This window comes from Lacerta agilis, chromosome 3 (assembly GCF_009819535.1).
Source record: "Lacerta agilis isolate rLacAgi1 chromosome 3, rLacAgi1.pri, whole genome shotgun sequence".
Taxonomy (NCBI): domain Eukaryota; kingdom Metazoa; phylum Chordata; class Lepidosauria; order Squamata; family Lacertidae; genus Lacerta; species Lacerta agilis.
In genome coordinates, this window is record NC_046314.1 from 29,015,994 (window position 1) to 29,039,500 (window position 23,507).

Sequence of the window (23,507 nt, forward strand, 5' to 3'; positions counted from 1 at the left end):
TGCATACTGTGAAAAAAAATGTAATACAAACCAACACTAAGTAACACTAAGCAATATCCCAAATACCGTGTTTTTTCATGTATAACACGCCCCTCGGGCGTGTCCGAAGCCTAGGGAGGTGAGGGCCTAAGGCACACCCCTAATGGTGATCACAGGGCGAGTTCCAGTCGATGTACATCACTGGGGTATGACTTATGTGGAGATCACCCATTATACCCTTCCAATCTACCCTCAGTGAAGGTGGGAGTGATCCTCAGATCGCATGCTTCCTCCTCACCCAATTCCATTAGTCCCGTTCTATGACCAGTGGATGGGGCTACAGAGACAGGCTGTGTAGCCAAGATTTCTTCTTCCCACAAGCGAAAAGTAGCCCATACCACAGAACCTAGGGCTTGCCGATCAGAAGGTCGGGAGTTCGAATCCCCGTGACGGGGTGAGCTCCTGTTGTTCAGTCCCAGCTCGTGCCCACCTAGCAGTTTGAAAGCACATCAAAGTGCAAGTAGATAAATAGGTACCGCTCCAGTGGGAAGGTAAACAGTGTTTCCATGCACTGCTCTGGTTCACCAGAAGCAGCTTAGTCATGCTGGCCACATGACCCGGAAGCTGTCTGCAGACAAACGCTGGATCCCTCGGCCTATAGAGCGAGATGAGCGCACAACCCCAGAGTCGTCCACGACTGGACCTAACGGTCAGGGGTACCTTTACCTTTACCTTTTTACAACTTGCCTAAACTTTTATGGCACCCAAAGGGAACTTGACACAAGAGCAGTTCAGCAGGATGGAGTGACCAAAGTGCCAAACTGTTTTTAAAAAAGGATGTGGCACTGCATTCCCCGTTTTCTGAACCTGGTTGAAATTTAAGTTCTTATCCGGGCTTTCTACATGTGGGGAGCATTGCAGCACATAGTAATTACAGCTGCAGACTGAAGCATGAGGGTTTGGGGGGGGTCAGCAATTACCACTAGATTGTACAGATTGTATAAATTAGTGCACATCATTCTTTGAATACTGATTGACATTTTAATAGTTTAAAAACAGCATTTGTAAAGGATTTCTATTAGTTCAACTTTTTTAATTTTTAATTTAAAAAAACAACAATGGGACGTGTCAATACTCACCCATAACCTCTCTGGGGGAGACATTCTAAGATATCATAGCACTGAGAAAGCTGGTCATCACGTTGGCAAATGTAGATGCAGTCTAACGCAATCATCATCAACAAGTCTTGATTCGAAATTATTTTTTGCTGACACTGGGAGAAAAAGAAAACACTATATTCATTGCTGTACACTAGAGTACAGTCTGTGAGTATGTGCGTGTCCCCCACCTCGAAATTTGGAGTTGTTTTCTTCCATATCTCTGTGTGACAGACAACCGGCTCTTGAACAGCACAATTACAACCATAAAGGCAATTTAGTGTTTTCTGTTAATTGCAGAGGCCTTCCTGGTTCTTTAATAATTCTCCGTTGAATATCTTTCATAATTACAGAACTGGCAATGGAAGCCCATTTGAAACCAGTGATCACAGCAGCTGGTTGGAACAGCAAGGTATTTCTAGTTTCGTTTAAAAACACGCACCCACACACAAATCACAATATTTTTCATCAGACAATTTATTAAAATAAAAATGTAATTCTAAAGCTGCTCTCCCCCCCCCAGCTGCATTATGCTATTTCCTTCATTTGCACATAAATAACTTCAATATGCACCAGAACACTAGCTTCCCATGACTCGTTGTTTATAGCCAATCTACTTCTGTACACAGCCGGAAAAGTAAAGAATTAATGAACATCCTATCAAGATGCTATTAGGATGCTGGAATGTGAATTTAGTCTGGATCTGAGGCTATAATACAATGCCCCCGAGAAGATGAAAGTTACTACAAATTTATGTAAAGACCAAGTTAATCTCCCTCAAAAAAGCTCCTTCTCCTCTGCCTTTCAACGATGACATCAAGAGCAAGTGGCTTGTGTAAAATAGCTGAGACAATCCAACTCTATACATGTCGACTCAGAAGTAAGCCCCAGTGAGCTCAACAGGGCTTACTCTAGGGTAAATGGAACGTGACTGCAGCCTGACTTTCTCAACAGATTCCATTGTGCTCTTTAAGAGTCAACCAAGAGTTCTCATTTAGCACCAACTGCTGGACCAAGACACAGACACAGGCAAAAAACAACATTCTTGGTGGGATCCCAGAACTGTGGAATCCTGTGCCCCTGGAGATCTACAAAACCCCGATGCCTTAGAGCGACCTTGGAAGCATTTTGGCTGATTTTTGATTACTTGGACTGAAAGTCAGTTGACAGTTGTCAGGAAGTTAGTTGTCAGGAAGGTGGTAGAATGAATCGCACTACTTTATCCTGCAGATCAATTTTTTGAATGTTTCACGGCATAGCAATAAAATCAACGGAACATTCCCGCAGGTAGGAAACTAGCACAGTAGGGGACAGGCTGGTGCTGAATAACTCTCCTTTTACATGCTAGGGGTTAGTTTTAGGTAACGGATTCAAAAATAGCAACCTCACACAGTTCTGTTCTGAAATAGCCCACTCTGCCACCTGAGAATCCTACTGCCTCATTCTTCACCTTGATGTGTACTCCATTTCCCAAATATGTGAAAGGGAAACCAGGTACCTTCAGCGCTTCATTCTCATTTGCGCCTCAGTTAGTTCTTCCCCCCTATTACGGGACAGGTGTGAAGTTCAGGTTTTTTTGGGGGGGGGATTTATGAATGATTTTAAAAGGGACCACAGGACACTTAGGTTGTATCCACAGAAACAATGTGTGCTGCATCTCATTTCAGTTCTCTCTCTCATTGGGTTATTATTGTTCCCCTGCTGCTCAACACAAGAGAGAGGAACAGGGGTGCACTGAGTAGCCCCAGCCAGCAGAATCCAAAGCACCAGTGAAACTATCTGCAGTGATGGCAGCCAATCACGCAGGGTTCCAGGGTGGAACGGAAGCCTCTGCATTTATGGCTGTACGTATGGTCGCATGGGCACTGGGGAGCAGGCCCACGTGGCAGGACCCCATTCCCTGCTCCTGTGTTGCACAACATGGAAGCAATAAAAAGGTAAAGGACCCCTGGACGGTTAAGTCCAGTCAAAGAAGACTATGGGGTTGGGGCGCTCATTTCGCTTTCAGGCAGAGGGAGCAGGCGTTTATCCACAGACAGCTTTCCGGATCATGTGGCCAGCATGACTAAACCGCTACTGGTGCACGGAGGACCATGACAAGTGCCAGAGTGCACAGAAACGCCGTTCACCTTCCCGCTGCAGCGGTACCTATTTATCTACTTGCACTGGCATGCTTTTGAACTGCTAGGTTGGCAGGAGCTAGGGCAGAGCAACGGGAGCTCACTCTGTCGCGAGGATTCGAACCGCCAACCTTCCAATCAGCAAGCCCAAGAGGCTCAGTGGTTTAGACCACAGCGCCACCCGTGTCCCTATGGGAGCAATAATGCCTTAAAGGGGGCTTGTGTCGCTTACTCTTCCAGTGCCAGGTTTTGCATGTGTCCTGAACAAAGGCACTTCCTTCTACAGAACGATAGGGCCAGATTCAACTAATGAATCCTGCTAGCGGAAGCCTGCACAACACGGCTGTCACCGCCCTCTCCTCAGTGCCACTCCACTGTAGAGGCAGGATCATTCCATCTAACAAGCTGCAATGCTTGAGCTGGGGGAACAATTGCCATAACGCTACACTGAATTCCTCCCACAGGCTCCCCAATAAAATTCATGGATCTCCCCCGCCACAATGCAAGAGAGGGGAAAGCTCATAGAGATGCTTTGCAGGGACTTATTAAGGGATGCAGTGCAGGATAAAACACAGAGATGCTGCATGGTTGGGCAAAGGTATGGAAGATATATTTAGATTTCACAACAAAGAAGAACAGTGGCTTTCAGTGGAGAGTCTCCCCCTACTAAAATACCCACTCTGCTGTATAAATGCAGAAATGATTAATGATTAAAGCTACATTCTGACATCCCAATACAGATTAGCCGTGTATTAGAAATTCCACTTTAACCTTGTCTGGAGAACAAATGTTAGTATCGACAAGACAAATGTTCGGTTCTACCAAGCTGTACAGTGACAGCCATCTCCCAAACTGATCAGCGAAACAAGGTGCACTATTAAGTATACTTGCAAATGCAATTCAGGTGGGATGGAGGAGAGATAAACTTTCAGGTACATGCGAATACACAACTAATCATCTGAATTTACCGCTGGCTTTGAATGTTCAAATATTTTCAGAGGAAATGTCAGGTCTTCTTTTGCCAGTGTTACCAAATACTCTTTCAAAAGCTCATTAGCGATGCCTGGAGATTCATTTTCACAGCGGTGTAGAAATGGAACCATCCACTGATAGGCATTCTTCACATACCTTTCTCCCAAAGACTGAAATGGCAAAGGTTTTAAATTAAAGAAAAATTAAGAGAAGAGCCAAATGCAAACTAAAATTGCAAAGCAGTTAAAGGAATAGCAATATTTTTTTCCTGTTCTCCCCAATGCTTTTCAAAAGGTTGATATCATAAATAGTGAGCATAAAGTTATGAACTGTGCTAACGCAAATTTCTCTATGAAAAACAAACTAACAAACAGGCTCATCAGTGTGAACCAGTTTCATTCTACTTTAACTCACTGAAATAAATTAGGATAAAGGCACTTAATGCTTTTTAACACTGTGGCACCTTGAACCAGCATCTGGGGACTTTTTTGGAGTGCAGACAAGTGCAAATCCAAGCATGATTGAGCTATTTATTGAAGACACATTGTAAACAAATTAAAAAATTAGTGGGACTGATATAAACACGTGCAGCAAGAGAAATGGGGGAGATAAGGGGAAATTTGTAAATATATTTGCATCGGATATGCGGTAATAAAAAGATATGAAATAAATAACAGCAGAAAGGAGGGGAGGGGAGTCAAGGGGAAGGTAAATTACATCTGTAAAGATTTTGTTTTTCTTGTCAAAATATTTGTAAAAGCTGGAAATGAAAAATAAAGTTATAATTTTTTAAAAGCAAAAAAGAAGAGAAAAGGCTGAGCTGAAGGACGTTGGGCAAACAGTTTCATCCTGCTCAGGATGAGATTTTATGCAGCAGAAAAGCCCCCTTCCCAATCCATTCCATCCCACTGTGACATAAAAAAGAGCACATACATTTAACATCAAGAGTCTTAGTTTCTCAATATGCTTCATCTGCTGCAGCTCTTTCAAGTTCAGAGTGATGTCACATCCAGTCTCATATACCAACGTCTCCAGTGTAACCAGATTGTCACAAAGTGAGTGCAGACCAGGAATATTCCTCTCCATGCCCAGTCGAACCAGGGACAAAGCACAATCCACCTATTATTATTTTTTTAAGAGAGAAAAGAAAAACACATAGCTTGTAACCATTAGCAATTGGTTTTATTCTGGTTAAACTTGAAAGGAGAAGAGATATGGTTTGACCATCGGTTCAGCAACTTATAACTGTTCCAAATACATTTTATACAGAATTACTAATACAAACTCTTATAACTGCAGCATAACTCCTATAAAATGAACACATTGTATTTAATTTGACAGAAATATATATATATATATATATATATATATATATATATATATATATATATATATGAATTAAGTAATGCCCCTGTCTCCAGAACCCTGTCAGCCATATATGACAAATGAATGGACAGAATTATTTTTAGACCCCAGTTATCCTTTCTACATCAACTAGCATAGCAGGAACTTAATTTTAGCTCATATTTCCATATTTTTTGTCTCTCCTCGCAGTGAACAGCAGGAAGCATGAATGCAAATATATATATAATCTGTGATGGAACCACATTCAGAGTATGGTGTAGATTTCTGGTTACCTAATAATAATAATAATAATAATAATAATAATAATAATAATTTATTATTTGTACCCCGCCCATCTGGCTGGATCTCCCCAGCCACTCTGGGCAGCTGCCAACAAATATTAAAATACATGAAAATATCACAGATTAAAAACTTCCCTAAACAGGGCTGCCTTCAGGTATTTTCTGAATGTCAGATAGTTGTTTATCTCCTTGACCTCTGTTGGGAGGGCGTTCCACAGGGCGGGCGCCACTACCGAGAAGGCCCTCTGCCTGGTTCCCTGTAGCTTTGCTTCTTGCAGTGAGGGAACCACCAGAAGGCCCTCGGCGCTGGACCTCAGTGTCCGGGCTGAACAATGGGGGTGGAGAAGCTCCTTCAGGTCCTTCAGGAGCTTCCTGCAGCCAATCGGAAGCAGCACCTTGGTTCCCGGATGTTTTGGAAGTCGAACGGACTTCTGGAACAGATTTCATTCGACTTCCAAGGTATGACTGTAATTTGAATTAGCTAATTTTGGACTGAAAAAAGTAAGTCGCTGTGGATTATATGCAACTCAAATCCCAGACCTTTATTCCTTGAAAGAAACAGTTTTGTAGGGGGTGGGGTGTAAAATAAATGCTGGAAACCAGAATGATGCCAACACCAGGACACTTTCTCATGCTTCTCCATCCTCCACTCCATTGGTTATCTGGGAAAAATATTCTCTCTAAGATTGAAGGAGATAGAAAAGAGAGCTTCTGCTTATTGAAGCATGCATTCTTATCCATTTGTGTATTTAGAGTTTGGTTCTATTTAAAGGATTAAAAAAAACCCACAGTACATGCTTCAGTAAGCAACTTGGGGGAAAACATTGGATTTCTCTCTCCCTGTCTTCCAATCTCTTCCAAGTTCTGGTTTGACTAAGCAGATTTCTCTCAACCAGCTTTTAGGTTAAGGTTCAATTTGATTTCCTGCTCGGTACCAAATGTCCATAGCACGAACATCAATTTTAGGCAGCCAACCAACTCAGTGCCTGGGATTTTCAAACCAGTAATCCACAATTTTAATGGCAGACACAACAGACAGTAGTAGCCTGTTTCATATGTAATACTATGTCGTGGCTTAGTTAATCACAGTTAATGCCTGTGACTTAACTATGGTTTATAAACCATGGTTAAAATTCATTTGTTAACCTAGTTTTGTTTGGGGGTTTATAAACCTAAGTTAACATTAACCATAGCTTAGTGTTATCTTCAAACCCGGACCTCCTCCTTCACTGTGGTTAAGGAGCCGTGGAAGAGATCTATTATTGTTCCGTGAAAAATGAGGAGAAATAATACTGTGCCTCTTCTTTTACAAAAGAAAAGAGAACATCACGTTTGCCCCACAATAATTAACAGTCAAATTAAGGCTGTCTCCTGATTAAGGAAATCTTAGTCAATTAATCACAGTTTTATTCAATTAAATTTGCATGCATCTGCATAATAAAGCAATTTCCCTTTTCTTTTCTTTTTTGCTTTAGATGGTGTGTGTGTGTGTGTGTGTGTGTGCCCTGCAGCAGGTGTCATCTTGGAAGTGGCATTTCCTCCTGTGTGAGGGCGTAGGGGGGGAATCAATTTTTAAAAAGAGGATGCTTTTACATATACACTTGAACTGAAAACATATAGTCTTTAAAATTACTGCCTAATTAATCAGGGTACCCTCTGAGCTGCTCAATTCTTTTTGATTAAAAAAAGGTTAATATAAAGGACTGCATTTTGCAGTCTTAGTGTAAATGCCTCACAAGCAGCACATTAATTTTTATCCACATGTCAAGGTTCTAAATACATTTGTGCAAGCAAACAGATGTAGGCAAATACCAATTCTGTCCTTCTCAGCTACCTCCTGGTGACAGTGCAAAGGTAGAGTGAAACAATGTGAATGAAGCTCAAAAGTAAAACCAGCGATAGCAGAGGATGCTGAAGAAAGAACAGGAAGTGTGGGATCAGAGAGGAGTATGAATATAGAGGAAAGGCAAAAACAGCAGGCCCAGTATCCGCTCTGTAGGAAACAATCTTAATAAAGTGCACTGTTTACATTAAGTCGCAAGTTGCTCCTTTGATTACACAGCGTCACATGAAACACAGAGTACCTTTATAACCAATATTATGTAGGAGTAGGAGCCCTAGCTGTGAATGAACATATTTATACAATATCATCATTGGACTGTAAAGCAAAAACACAAAACAAATAAATAAATCCTTTATAGAGCTTCTATATGCTCCCGGCAGTCTCTACACCAGAGGTTGTGAGCTCTGCCACAACTAAGAGAAGACCTTACATTGCATACTGTTCTTTTTTGTCTAAACTAGCATTAGAAGATGAAATGTCCAGTCACTTTAGTCCACTTAAGCATGATATGGCACGATACAAGATCCCCCCCAGAACTCATTTCCGACTCTCATGTTGCAACTGCATGACTTGACATTTAATGACATTCGGCGAGGCCAGCTGACAGACACATTCTGAATTCTAATCAACTCAACTTCAGAATTTTAGTTTAGGTTAGGCCTACTCAACTTGTGACACACATAACACAACCACCCATCAAGCTCAATGCACAAAATCAGTCATGTGATGTGGTGCTGGTGCCTTCATAAAGCTTGTGGAATTCTATTCTGCATCTTGCTTCAAAGGTGGCCTGCTAAGCACTGGGATGAGTTCAGTTTAGCAAGTCACAATTTTTGCACACCTCGTTTTGATGGAGATTTAGAAGAGGGAGCATGAAAAGCTGTGAAAATCTATAGAAGAAACTGCCTGTATAGACCTCTTTCTGAGGAAACATACATGTTACCAAATGCAAGGGGAGCATGACCCAACCGGTGAACTTGACATCAATATCAACAAAGATCCCAGAACAGATAATTAAGCAGTTGGTCTGTGAGCACTTAGAAAAGGATGCTGCGATTACTAAGACCCAACGTGGGTTTCTCAGAAACAAGTCATGCCAGACAAATCTCATTTCTTTTCCCTTTTTCTTTTTTGCTTGGGGGAACACAGGAATGCTGTAGACATAGAAGAGTTAAAAGATTGGTGTACAGTATCTTGATTTCAGTAAGGCTTTTGACAAAGTCCTCCATGACATTCTTGCAGAGAAGCTGGTAAAATATGGGCTGGATGAGATAACTGTTAGGTGGTTGTTAATGGCTGGTTGACAGACCAAACCCAAAGAGTGCTCACTAACTGTCCTTCATTATCCTGGAAAAAAGTGACAAGTGGGGTGTCACAGGTTTCTGTCCTGGGCACACTATTGTTCAACATTTTTATAAACGACTTGGACAAAGGAATTGATGTGATGGTCACAAAATTTGCAGATGACACCAAACTGGGAGGGGTAGCCACTGCCACTGAAGACAGAATCGGGATTCAAGATGAACTTAACAGGTTGGAGTTACAGGTAGGTAGCCGTGTTGGTCTGCCATAGTCAAAACAAAATAAAATAAAAAATTCCTTCCAGTACCACCTTAGAGACCAACTAAGTTAGTTCTTGGTATGAGCTTTCGTGTGCATGGTATCTGAAGAAGTGTGCATGCGCACGAAAGCTCATACCAAGAACTAACTTAGTTGGTCTCTAAGGTGCTACTGGAAGGAATTTTTTATTTTATTTTGTTTTAACAGGTTGGAGAACTGCGAATACTAACAAAATGAATTTCAGTTGGGACAAATGTAAGGTTCTATGCCTAGGCAGAAAGAATCAGCTTCACAAATATTAGATACCTAGCTTGCCAGTGGTGCATGTGAAAAGGATCTAGGGGTCTTTGTAGACCACAAGTTGAACATGAGTCAACAGTGTGATGCAGCAGCAAAAAAAGAAAAGAAAAAGCTAATGCTATTCTAGGCTGCATTAACAGAAGTATAGTGTCCCAATCAAGGGAAGTAATATTTCCACTCTAGTTTGCCTTAGTCAGATCACACCTGGAGTACAGTGTCCAGTTCTGGGCACCATGATTTAAAAAGGATATTGACAAGCTGGAATGTGAGCAGAGGAGGGTGACCATGATGATCAAGGGCCTGGAAACCAAGTCTTATAAGGAACGGTTGAGGGAACTGGGTACATTTAGCCTGGTAAAGAGGAGACAGAGAGGAGATATGATAGCCATCTTCTGTTTCCGCCTGCTCCAGAGGCTAGGACCCGCAACAATGGCTTCAAGTGACAAGAAAGGAGGTTCTAACTAAACATCAGGAAGCACTTTCTAACAGTAAGAGCTGTATGACAGTGGAACAGTCCCTCGGGAGGTTGTGGACTCTCCTTCAATGGAGATTTTTAAGCAGAGGTTGGGTGGCGGCCTGTCATGTTTGATCTAGCTGAGATTCCTGCATTGCAGGACTAGATGACCCTCAGGGTCCCTTTCCAGCTCTATGATTCTATGATTATATCAGCCGGGCTGTACGAATAACTGAACTTGATCTATTGCCAGCGGAAATAGAAATAGGTTTGCTGAGGCCATGGTAACAAAAACAGCTGGAGGCAGCCAGAAAAGAGTAGCTGAAAGGTAACTTCAAGCGTGGATAATGAAAAGCCAGCTCAAGAGATGCCTCATTATAGGCTTGGATTTCCAACCCTAATTATATTAGGAAGTAATTCACATAGATTTTTTTTAAAAAAAATGTTGTTGTTGTTGTTCAGTCGTTCAGTCGTGTCCGACTCTTCGTGACCCCATGGACCAGAGCACGCCAGGCACGCCTATCCTTCACTGCCTGTCGCAGTTTAGCCAAACTCATGTTAGTAGCTTCGAAACCACTGTCCAACCATAAAAAAAATGTATGCTTAAAATGAAATACAGGTCACATGACAACTACGCAATACCTTTATCATAGACCTACCAACACAGAGCAGTTTAATTATTTCAGAGAATATCAGTAAAGTAATGTCACAAAACCTCAGCAGCATATTCTATTCCTATTCCATAAGAACAACTTATCACAGTATAATATAGGATAATTAATGGAGGAGAAACTGACTGACTGTCCAAAACCAATCAAAAATTGTGTTCGTTCTTTCATAGGACAACTATGATATCATTTAACCATTGGCAATTTTCAGCGATACTATGCAGAGTAACTTGAAATAGCCAAAGTAAAGCACAACTGAGTCCTGTCCCTACATTAATTATTTTTATATTCAAGTCTGAGAGCTTCAGAATGGCCAATTCAGCTCTAAAGAAACTCTGTTATTAGGTCTTAAAAATTAATGGAGTTTGATTTCAACCATCCATTGACTCTTTATTTCTAGTCCCTTAATTTTTTTTTCTCTTTGTGTACTTCTCTGTAAAACTCAGGACTAGAATTTTACACACACACAACAAACCTAATTATTTCTGGATTTGGATATCCTGTATGGTGCCAATTTGCCTGAATTTACATGATTACAAAGCAACAAAAATGGAATCCAATCATAATCTGACATGATGCTTACTTCCAAGTTAAATGTACCTCTAATAATTACCTAAGGAATTAAAAATAGCCTGTAAATTAAGTTTACAATGATGAAAAAGCTTCGGTAAGCAGGAGTTATTTTCATATAAGATTGATCCGCCCAATTGTTAAACATAAGAATGTTGGAAATAAGTAATTAACACACCTGGCCAAATACTAGTCAACAAATATTTCAGAAAATCTTTTAATAATTCTGTTACATTAGCTGAAAGGTCATCTGGGGGGGAAATCCAATTATATTCGAAACATTTAATGGCAAGTCTATTAATGGCAGCAGAAGTTACGACAACATGCCACTGGGAAAAGTACTACAGGAAAACCAGAAGTACACATTCCCAGTTGGCTCCTAGTTTTTACCAAGCTCGGATAAGCCTAGGCATTAGTGAACGTAATTGTTTCTGTCACTCAAAGTAGCAATCCTGCTGAATCCCTGGTTAACCTCTGGAATCGGGAAATGACTAGGCAGTTGATGCAATGGCTCCTGAACGCCAGCTCCCCACATGTGGAGCAAGGCTAAGTCACTGGTGGTCCCAAGAGTTGGCAGCGCTGAAAATGAAAAGGCTGCTGACTAGAGTGATAGAGGTGGAAGACACGTGACAATACCTTCCTCTTCCTCTTACTATACCCCCAGTAATCCCCACTCACTTTTAAGGGAGCTGCGGACGAGGGGTGAGCGTTCACCCCTGTCCCCAGCTCCCTTCAAAGCAAGCGGGATGAGAACAGGGCGTGGGGTGGTGGAGAAAGCAGCATCCCCGCTGCTTTCTCCACCACCCCGCGCCCAGCCGCCGATCCCAAAAGCCTGCTTTTGGGATCGGCACACAGGGTGAGGGGTGGAGAAAGCAGCGGGGATGCTGCTTTCTCCACCCTGCACCCTGCCGCTGATCCCAAAAGCAGCAGCATCCCCGTTGCTTTCTCCACCACCCCGTGCCCGGCACCAATCAGTGGCGGGGAGGTGGTGGAGAAAATAGCGGGGATGCTGCTTTCTCCACCACTCTGTGCCCTACCGCCGATCCCAAAAGCCTGCTTTTGGGATCGGCGGGTGGCATGGAGGATGCAGCAACATCTCTGCTGCCACCCCCCACCTCCCACCAAACATGCGGGGGTGGGGGGAGGCAGCGGGAGCTAAGCCTTCGCTCCATAAGATGCACCAACATTTTCCCTTCCTTTTTAGGAAGAAAAAGGTGCGTCTTATGGAGCGAAAAATACGGTACTCCTCCCATTTCACATCCCATAATGAAATACTGTCACCGTTCACTCTTGTTTTCTCTCTGTCTCTCTTTTGAATCATAACCGCTTTTTAAAAATCTGTTTGGTACTCCATCTTCTTCTTGTTATGGTTGTATCTGAATACATGCCTATAATCATGTGATTTATTTTGTACACTTCAACAGTAGCCTGGCAAGCAGGCACCATCCCAAAACTGGAGCCATCTAGCAGCAAGAGAACATCAACTCACAAAAGAACATTAACTCAGATATAACTTGACACAGAAATGTATTCTTCTACATACAGGTATTGCATGCAAATAAAACCCAGTGCAGAATATACAATGGTATGCATGCACCAGCCTTCTCCAACCTGGTGCCCTTCGAATATTTTGGACTACAACTCCCAGCAGCCCCAGGCAGCTGTCAGGGCTGGCTCAGATGCAGGTCAGCATTCAAACGCAGAGACGAGTGAGAAGCTTAGTTCTTGATTCAAGAAAGCTGCAAACAATGCGGAGAAGCCTCAAGGCAGGACCAGCTTCCATAGCACAGTTGCCAGGACTGACAGTTCCTGCTTCCCTCTAAGACATCTCCTTCTGGAGGCTGTCCACAAAGACAAACTACGGTGGGAGGGATCTCTTGCTTGTTGTTCAGCCACATATGCATAGCTCTTCGTGTCCTTGGAGACAAGGGGGGGGGGGCGGAACTTAACACAGCAGGACAGGCAAGCTCCTGGGAAGCTGCATGGGCTGAGTCTGAACTGCTTTCTGCTCTTGGCTCTTCTCTCTCACTCACACCTGTTGCCTCCCCACCACCTTCATCTTCTGACCTGTCCTCAGTGTCCCACCACCATTCCCTGTGCTCTGAACCTTCATTCTCTGAGGCTTCCTTAGCTGGTGCCTCCCGCCACTCCTCGTCATCCAGCCAGTCCCTGACAGCAGCACAGCCAATGATCAGTGATTATGGAACCATTATGGACCCATTATGGACCCCTTAGAACTGTAGAGTTGGAAGGGACTGTGAGGGTTGTCTAGTCCAATTCCTGCAATGCAAGAATCTTTCGCTCAACATGAGACTTGAACCCACCACCCTGAGATTAAGAATCTCATGCTCTACTGACTGAGCTATCTCATCATCCAACAAAATCTAGAAGATACCAGGTAGTGGAAGGCTGGGCATACACACACTCAAATAGGTCTGCATAATCGATTCGCTTTATAGGACATATATTTGAAGTCACGGCAGTACACATATGGTACAATATTGCATTTTACCTGCATAGAGTAGTTTTCTATCTCTTCTGCTCGTTTCCAATACCAGTCCATGACCAGTTTTATGGAAAGCTCAGTGGTTCTGTACTTCAGCAACTCAGGTTGAGACTCATATAAAAATTCGCCTTCATCTTGAAGAGCTGGTTCAACCATCAGCCTGAGCATCACAAATAAACAGTCATTAAATGTAGAAACCTAGGACTTTAAAATGATGCTAACCTGGGAACTGTAGTTTGTTAAATGTGCTGAGAACTGGAGGAGACTCCTCACAGAGCTACAATTCCTAGGATTCTTAAACTACAGGTACCAGAACTCCTTGTGGGAAGCCATGGCTGTTGAAGTGATATAAGAATTACCGGGTATTTCAATGTATGGCATGGATATTAACCTATGTCTTAGGCAGACTCATTAGGATTAATTATATTTTGAAAAATCATGTAAAATAACTAGTTCTGTTCTGAGAAACTAGCGTCTATAAACAAATATATTTTTTAAAAAAAATAAAAAAAATCTAATTTTGGAGGTCACCACTGTTATTTACATAATAGGCATTTGACCTTTATGCAAAAGCCTACGCAGAGAAAACTTATTTACCCCTACTGAATTTCCAGCTATTCCTGGTAATTAACCTTATCACTACATCAACAGGTGTTTACATAATAGAGGCAATTTACTACAGTGCTCCAAGTGAGTTGACAAGCTTACCTATTTAAGCAGAAGCAATACTTAAATGTGCAAAAGCCTTTGCAGGCATGAAAACCTGTTGCCACATACAGAAAGGGCACTGTTAAGACGCTGAGCCTGTAAGTTATTACTTGGCTGTCAGGATTTTACCCAAGCAAGAACAGGGGCTACACGGTTCAGCTGTTCGCTTCTACTCACGGTGATGGGAGCAGCAGAAAGACCCTGTGTGCCTGAGGCCCAATTCTGATCTCACTCTGATTAAAATCCTGTGGGCTCAAGTGAAGAGGCTTGCTAAGTAAAGACTCGTTCAAATCACTGCAAAGGCCATAAAGGGAAGCGTGCATAACTCCACAGCGCCATGCACGTAGCAATCCTTCTGTGTTTCACCTCATACAGCATGATCAAAGCTTGGGAATGTATCACGGGACCACAGCCCAGAGCTCTGTGCATTTTGGGACTTCCTGTTTCCTCCAGAAAAAAAGGTAGGAAGTAATCCACATGAATCTTCTCCTCCAGTAAGGAAACAGGGTAGCTCCTACACTTGATTCTTCAAAGATAGTAAGGCCAGGTGGGACAGCTGCTTAATCGCAACTGACTGGTGCAAATGTAAAGATGGACTGATATACTGCGTGCGCGCGCACACACACACACACACACACACAATTTCATACACCTACTTGCATGGTGTCCTCTCGCACCAGTCTTCCTCCCTATGCTTCTGTTCATTCCAGGGAAGAATTTTCAGTGCTCCATCTCTGCGGCTGTTAGAAAACAAAACGAAAAGATCAATGGTGTGTTGAAAACCAGTCTACAAATTTAATGCACAGTAACAGGTATGGGGGAGGGGAGAGAGATAAATACTGTGAAAGGCAGAAACGGCACTTTCTGCTCCATTAATACATCCACTAGCCAATGAGCCTTACTAATCAAAAGTCATGGATGCTGCAATCCTGATCATACTAACTGGAGAATGAGAACCATTAAACCTAATGGGATTACTTCTGAGTAAAGGTGCTGAGTAAATGGTGCTGGAGGAGACTCTTGAGAGTCCCATGGACTGCAAGAAGATCAAACCTTTCCATTCTCAAGGAAATGGCCCTGAGTGCTCACTAGAAGGACAGATCCTGAAGTTGAGGCTGCAGTACTTTGGCCACCTCATGAGAAGAGAAGACTCCCTGGAAAAGACCCTGATGTTGGGAAAGGAGATGTTGGGAAAGGAGATGTTGGGAAAGGCACAAGGAGAAGGGGACGACAGAGGATGAGATGGTTGGACAGTGTTCTCGAAACTACTAACATGAGTTTGGCCAAACTGCGGGAGGCAGTGAAGGATAGGCGTGCCTGGCGTGCTCTGGTCCATGGGGTCATGAAGAGTCGGACACGACTGAACGACTGAACAACAACAAAGGTGCTTCTGATCGTGCTGTCAGTAGCTCAGCTTGAAGTGGACTAATATCAGCTTGACTCGGTTTTTAATACCCAAACTTGTTGTCTCCTGAGTTTGTTCCATGCCAACTAGATAACTGATGTACTATCAATCAATCCATCTTTACTGGCATAAGGAGGAGACAGGAAGGTACAAAGCAAAACACAGAACTGGCATCTGTTCACAGGAGGAGATGCTCCAAAACAAAACAATACAGGCCTAAAAAGGTTTAAAAGTACCACTCGAGTCTTATGGCAACATAATTTCATGGCACTGCTACTTTCTCCACAACTGATATACAGTCCATTATCTTTGGGGCAAAGCGATAGAACAATAAAATAACAGAATATCCTATACAATAGGATAACAACAACAACAATAATGATAATGACAATAATAACAATAAAGATAGTAACAATAACAACAGTTTACAGCAGGGGTCAGCAATTTTTTTCAGCAGGGGGCCAGTCCACTGTCCCTCAGACTATATTTTGGAAAAAAATAATGAACAAATTCCTAAGCCCCACAAATAACCCAGAGATGCTTTTTAAATAAAAGCACACATTCTACTCAGTTAAAAACGCCAGGCAGGCCCCACAAATAACCCAGAGATGCATTTTAAATAAAAGGACACATTCTAGTCATGTAAAAACACGCTGATTCCTGGACCATCCGTGGGCCGGATTTAGAAGATGATTGGGCTGGAGGCACCACAGGAGCGATGCCCACCGGTGTCTGTGGGGGTGGTGCTCCCCGCCCCAGGAAGCGGGGAGCGCCTAGGCAGCTGCACTCTGAAGCAGTTCTGAGCTCTGCTGGGGAGGCCGTTTGTTAGCTACACGGTGCGAGCCATGGAAAGGTAAATAGCCGCTGCCTCATCTTCCCTCATGCAGGGAAAAGAATGTTTTTGCTTGTGTGGCTCCAGCCTGACTTAGTGTGGCCAATAGCTTTTCCCTTCACCCACACATGCGCACACGCTCTCCAGGAATGGCACGCTTACCTCAGCCCTCCACCCCACCCCTTACCCTGCCTTACGATAGAAATAATAACTAACTGTCAACACATAAAACACAAATGAAGCAGCGTGGGTGTATGAGGGAACCCCCCCACCCCCCAAAAAAATCACATTTGGGCAACGTTGGGGTTGGTCCCAATAAGGATTTTTGCCAAAAATGCGGGTCATAATCATGGCAACATACAGTCCGGCCCCGCACAAGGTCTGAGGGACAGTGGATCGGCCCCCTGATGAAAAAATTGCTGACTCCTGCTGTAAACTGTTGTTATTGTTATTATCTTTATTGTTATTATTGTCATTATCATTGTTGTTGTTGTTGTTATCCTATTGCATAGGATATTCTGTTATTTTAATGTTTGATGCTTTGTTGTGTTTTTAAATATGCTGTAAGCTGCCCAGAGTGGCTGGGGAAACCCAGCCAGATTGGCGGGATATTATTATTATTATTATTATTATTATTAGCATTAAAATACAGCACACACAAAGATGGCACTGTATATGGTTTTCTCAGCTTGAAGCTCAAGCACAGGCAATTTACGCAGCCAAACCTATCTTTAAAAAGGCCAGCAGGGGCACTAAGAAATAGTTCCAATTGAACGAATGGAAAGGCAGCAGGGTTTGTGAGGACACAGAGACCGCTGTCAGTTGCCTGTCCTTGGTCTTTGCCGCAAGAGAACAGCAAATTGCATGGCTGTACCAGAGCTATTTTGACATGTGTTGCATCACATGTTTCTTACATGTATACAACCTCTTCAATTAGAAATAGATGGCTTTCTCTTGCTTCCACAGCAGGGTCTCAACCTCACTACTGCAAATCTTTTAAATTAATAGCGAGAGAGAAAATGACATCTGTGGATTCTTTGAAGTAATAGGATTTTGTACCAACTTCTGAGCAAATTATTCTCCTGAGCCAAGATATCCCTGCTGTATTGATTTTCTCAATTAAGTCAGATGTGGCTCTCTTGCTATAGGCATCTAGGGTGAAATATTTCCTGTGGTAATAAAAAGCATGTACAAACAGAATGGGTACTTGCCAGCCAAGATAAAGATTAACAACAAAAAGAGTTATTACCAGACTGATCCGTTATGGTTTTAAAAGCAACATTGCCATGGCATTTCCAGGATTCTCAAAAGCCATAAAAACAACTTGTTAACAGACAAAATGCAATGAAAAAGACAAAACATAATGAAAGGGAAACAGAAAACAAAGCTCCACCATTTTAGCAAGTCTTCGTTTGAGCAATGGCCATTCTGTTTCTCATTAGCCCAATAATTCACTATTGATTCTGCCACCTATTCCAGAAAGAAAAAAATGTGCCACACAGAAGCCATGATATATCCTACAACTTAAGCAGAGCTGGTCAGACATCAGGGCGGACTCTAAAACTTGTTCGCAATCCAGGACTTGTTTCTGGAGCAGTGGCATTGCTACCTGCAAACTATGGTGCCTACATAAGGGAAGTTGCAATGGGGTGGGGGGGGTAATGTAATCAGGGGAGGTGTGCAAAAGGATTTAACCCATTACTCCCCTTATTGCAGTCCTGAGGAAAAATCCTCAATATTTTATTTGGTTTGGAAGGAAATCCTCTATTGGAAATTCCCCCATCCACTTTGCTCTCATGCCATCAATTACCACCACAATCCAGCTAATGCAATTTGCATTTAAAAAAAAACAACAACAACTGCATGCTAAATACAAAGACACATGTAGTTTGGCTCTGACAAGAGGAACTTTTTAAAATAACTTTTTTCATTGGTTTTACAATATTTTATAAATTTTAATCATTAACATTAAAATAAAAGGTTCTATTGAACCTTCAGACCTCCATCCCTTCCTCCACGGTTTCCATATTCAAGATAAAATTTTCTGCATATTTTTCCTTTATCCATCTGTTAAATATCTATCGTTACCATGCTTAATTGACAAGAGGAACTTCCAAGTCAGCAAGTTCAGCTTCCAGGGAGATCATATCTTTACCGCTATCCCAAAAGCAGTCCAGAATGCTTGCTCCACATTTTAATCCAACAAATATAACTTGCATTTAAAATGTGTCTCATCTCCCTCTGCAGCACGGTGCACAGTTAGCTGCGACTAGACCCATTCAAATCAAAAGGGATCTAAATCTGCTCAGCTTTTTATACCCTTGATTTATACTGTTTATTCTCGGGGCTTTGGAATCCTTCTGTGCTTATTATGCACAAGATGCCTGCAGAGCTGTAGTCTGTTCTCAATTATTTATTGTTGGGCTTTTCAGACGCTCTTTCGCCAAAGCTGCTACACGCTGCTGACAGTACTTGAAAACAGAACAATTAAAAAGCACAGATATTCTCCCATTTGGAGAAGTCCGAGACAAATCTCTAGGTTGCGTATGATCTAATGATGCCTCAATGAATGTTCGTTGAATGACACAGCTATTTTAGAGCAGTGCATAAACTTCATGTTGCCAACTGAACTCGTTTCTGCAATTGATGGATTCCAACATAAATATGTAATACCATCCGCCCAGTTAATCCTAGCCATGCAGTCGTAGGAACAGTTTTAATCCCTTCTGCAAATTTGTTGTTTTGCACTTATTTTTGGACAGCTCTGCCTGACTACAAGAGATAGCAGCAGGCAGTACTTTTAATATCAGCCGGCTAAAAGAATAGTGTTAAGTGCTTGCCGAAGACTATTATAGAACTGCTCAAGCTGAACAAATCCACTTTGGCTTTTAGAAATTTAAGTTGGCACATCTTCTTTCACTCTTAATATACAAACAAATGAGCAGACCTAAGGCTGCTTTCTCAGTGTGAACCTTCACAGTAGGCATAAGAGAAATCAATCTAGTCCCAAGCATGTATCATTACAGTTTTAAAATGTCAATGGATACTTGCTGGCAAAGTTCCTTTCTTCTAGAATTGTGGGAAGTCTAACAAATCCATGCATGCCGACACACAGGCATGCTAATATGCAAGGATGCACGCTGTTTCAATACAGAAAAATCATTGTAGAGAACTCAATATTGTCACCTTGTGGCTGGATGCTGCACCACTCCCACCCCCCCACCCCCGGTGAAAAGGAAAAACAAACAAAACCAAAATTATTTTTCTGTTGCACATTGCTATCCTAAAAATGAAAGGTGGCTCATTGTAGGAAGTGTCAAGCAAAGCAAACCTACTAGAAACTAGACACCTAGACACATCACAGCTACTACAGCACAGACTGCAAAGGGGCATCAATGGGAGACACACTCAAGCATATGTCGCTACTGGCTACCATCCACTGTAGGTTAAGATCTACAGTGTTTTAGGAGTAACAGTTCTTCTTGATGTCTAATGACTAGATAGTGTTGCTGCTTCAACAGCAACAGTGCCACACAGCAGGCCTTTTGACAGGAAGGCCTTGGTTGCTTCTTAAGTTGAAAATTCAGACTGCTGCTACTTTTCAAGTGTTATTATAACACCACTCTTTAGAATAATTGATTGGTGCTTTATTCTTCTCATTGATTACTGCTTATCTACTGGTCTCATCAACCTTGGAAGGTAGCTCATCTAGAAGGAGGAAAACTCTGGTCCTGAACCTCCACTGCCTTGTGGGACATTTTCGGGAGAAGAAAAAAGGGGTAAAGGAGTAAACCCTACAAAAATCCAGAGTGGAATCCCTAAGGCAGTTGAATGGCGTCTTCAGGCAACTCCTGCAACCAAAGTGGTGCCAAACGAATTGCTCTGCTTTCCTGAGAAAGGGGTCTTGTCGACTGGGCAGCCCTGTACATATTGCCCAGGATTGCACCCCCGGGAGGTCACTTTGGTGTTTCTAATGCAACAGTTTGACTTCACTCCCAGAGGCGCACTCCACTGTCTTTCAAAGCAACAGGAACTGTATCTTTATGGTTTTGCCATCAAGCCAGCTTGAGTGTTTTATGATAGAAGGGGATGAGAGATCAATACCAGACTTTTAGAAGACATCTTAAGGCAGCCCTGTTTAGGGAAGCTTTTAATATCTGATGAATTATTGTATTTTAATATTGTGTTAGAAGCCGCCCAGAGTGGCTGGGGAGGCCCAGCCAGATGGGTGGGGTATAAATAATAAATTATTATTATTATTATTATGGCTAAATGAATGAAGTGGGATAGCAAAACCACAGGTATCGACTTGCATTCTAATTTTCCTTCCACAGTTCATAGAGGGGGAAAGATCAGTGTGGGGGGGGGTTCCCCATATCCTTTTTCCCCACTGCAGCTCCCTCTGCCCCAGAGAAGCCCAGCTCATAGGGGCTTGGGGAGGGACCTTTGGTAATGGCAATGGAGAGGTGTTCCATAGGTCTACATAGGTACTGTAGGCTTGGAGACAGCAGCTGCTCACCAGCAGCCAGTATCTTCCGGCTAGTGTTAGAAACTAAGATATATAAGTTAGGTGCCAAGTAGCTCCTTAAACCAGGGTTGTTGTCACCAAAACGGAGTGCCATGTTGCCATTTTGGGGCCAGACGGCCCAAAAGTCGTATTTTTCAATACAACTTTTTGGTTCCTGAAATTCATTCTCATTGTGCAGATAAAATATAATGGGTAGAATTCTGCAGGATGTATTGCTAGTGTGTGAAAACAAGTCAAGATCCAAGGATCCCCAGGCCTGCACCTCCAGGTGGTGGAAACACCAGACACCGTCCTGGCACCTGGGCATCTTCACTTGGTCGCAAGTGGCCAATAGTCACGAAGAAAATGCACCTGGCGAATTTCGAACACTGATCTTCCCTAAAGGGAAAGGATGGGGGAGGGGAGGGGCAAAGCCTCTCAAATTGGCTTTAAAAATGTTGCATTTTCCATATTGGAAAGCATGGGAGACAAAGCAGCTGCTGTAACCCAGGAAATCTCACCAAAAGCCCCTGCTGGGCTAGACAGGGTTCCCCTGCTGATGTGTAGATGGCACTTAAGGTCATAACAAAAGGTTTATTTTTACCAAAAAGAAATAACAGAGCAAAAACAAATAAAATTGTTTAATTGGTGTAGCCAAAAGAAATAGTTGGCTTGTACGTTTTCCTGACGTTGCAATGCCTAATTGAAAGCTGAGCAAGTCATTAGCCTTCGTAATTATAATCTCAACCTTCTGAATGTTTCAAGGAAACAAGAAAGTCTAACTCATTTTTTAGCCCACTTGAACAATGTACATTATCCCTTTTAAGTTCCTAGCTAGTTGCCCTTTCTGTGGTCTTTAGAATGAAGCTGTTAAAGAGTTAGCTTATCTTTTAATGAAGGCAAGGCACCACCAAGCCAAACTGCACCCACAACGTAACAGCATATCACATTTATAAGCCATCGAAGGCCTGGCTCTCGTCTCAACACATGTAACCCAAGTTCTTTAAAAATGAACCATTTATAACATTTCCCCCCTGTAAATAGATTGTTTTATCGTCTGTCCTTGAGGGGTTTGAAGCTTCAAATCGCCAAGGATTCATATCAGTGCTCTGCTACAAAAAGAGAAAATTATGCTGCCTAAAATTAAGCACAATATTCCAAAGTGCCAACTAGGGAGCATATCAAAGTGTAGATTAAATGCACCTCAGGCACTTGAAAGCCCAGAAAAAGTCTGTCAAACAGCAAAACATCCTTCATCATGACTATTTATTTATTGTTTCCATTAGGTGCTTTGCAAGTCAAAGAAAAATGACACTGCTGCGCTACTAAACTTGCAGGCATTGGGTGTCAAATGTTTATAAAGCTGGCTCCCAGGAACCGAAAATATTTTCACCCTGGTGTGCAGACTTCCAAGATGAAATGGTAGCACTGGGGTATGCGCAATCATTTTTGAGCCCTGAACACAACAGACAAAGCAGTTCTACTATGATTATCAGTTTATACAGAGATCTTTCTTTTTAAAAAAACAAAAAACAGGAACCACAATTTTCAAATTCGGTGTTCTGTACCTACGCACGAAATGGAAGTGCACACACGTTTTCCATACACCTCACAACAGATATAGAATGGACAATTCCTTCCACACACATTTTTTTCCTTTGTGTAACCTGGCAAGTGGCTTTGAAAACTACCGGTACCCAGTTGGAAATCAGAGAAACTCACCGCCAATAGATCTGTTCTTATTCAAACAGCAAATCAAAATGCACCCTGCCTTTCTGCAGATATTATAGTAAACAAACAAATAATTTAAATAAATAAATTACTGAGGATGGTAGCTTATGGCTCACAATTTTAATTCAAAACAACAATATATTGCAGAGGTAATGGCTTGGATCCAAACAACCTTGAGCGTTCGGAGAAAAACATGCCAATTCACTTTAGGTAGTGTCAAAAAGACAAAATGCTTCCACCTCTGTGTGTGACACACAGATAACAGCAATTGTCCACATACAAAAAAAGAGGTTTTCCACGAGAGGCAGTGAAGGACAGGCGTGCCTGGCGTGCTCTGGTCCATGGGGTCACGAAGAGTCGGACACGACTGAACGACTGAATAACAACAACAACAACTGATAGGAAAATTAAATTACAGTGCTCTGCAAAATAAATGCTGGGGTAAACTGAACCGTCGTGGCTGAGCACATCCATTTCTCCCTCTACTGCAGGCATGGCCAAACTTGGCCCTCCAGCTGTTTTGGGACTACAGTTCCCATCATCCCTGAC

The 23,507-nt window shown here is 42.4% G+C and overlaps 1 protein-coding gene across 3 annotated transcripts in view; it reads right to left on the reverse strand.

Moving 5' to 3' along the window:
• The window catches only part of NBAS (NBAS subunit of NRZ tethering complex), a 181,098-nt gene that overhangs the window by 97,658 nt on the left and 59,933 nt on the right, over positions 1-23,507 (reverse strand). For all 3 annotated transcript variants that reach the window (XM_033143129.1, XM_033143127.1, XM_033143128.1), the window contains exons 22-26: positions 15,140-15,223; positions 13,782-13,935; positions 5,162-5,347; positions 4,225-4,398; positions 1,119-1,252 (exon numbers count right to left, since the gene is read on the reverse strand). In XM_033143129.1, coding sequence (XP_032999020.1) covers positions 1,119-1,252; positions 4,225-4,398; positions 5,162-5,347; positions 13,782-13,935; positions 15,140-15,223 — 732 coding nt within the window. The remainder of the gene's footprint in view (positions 1-1,118; positions 1,253-4,224; positions 4,399-5,161; positions 5,348-13,781; positions 13,936-15,139; positions 15,224-23,507) is intronic.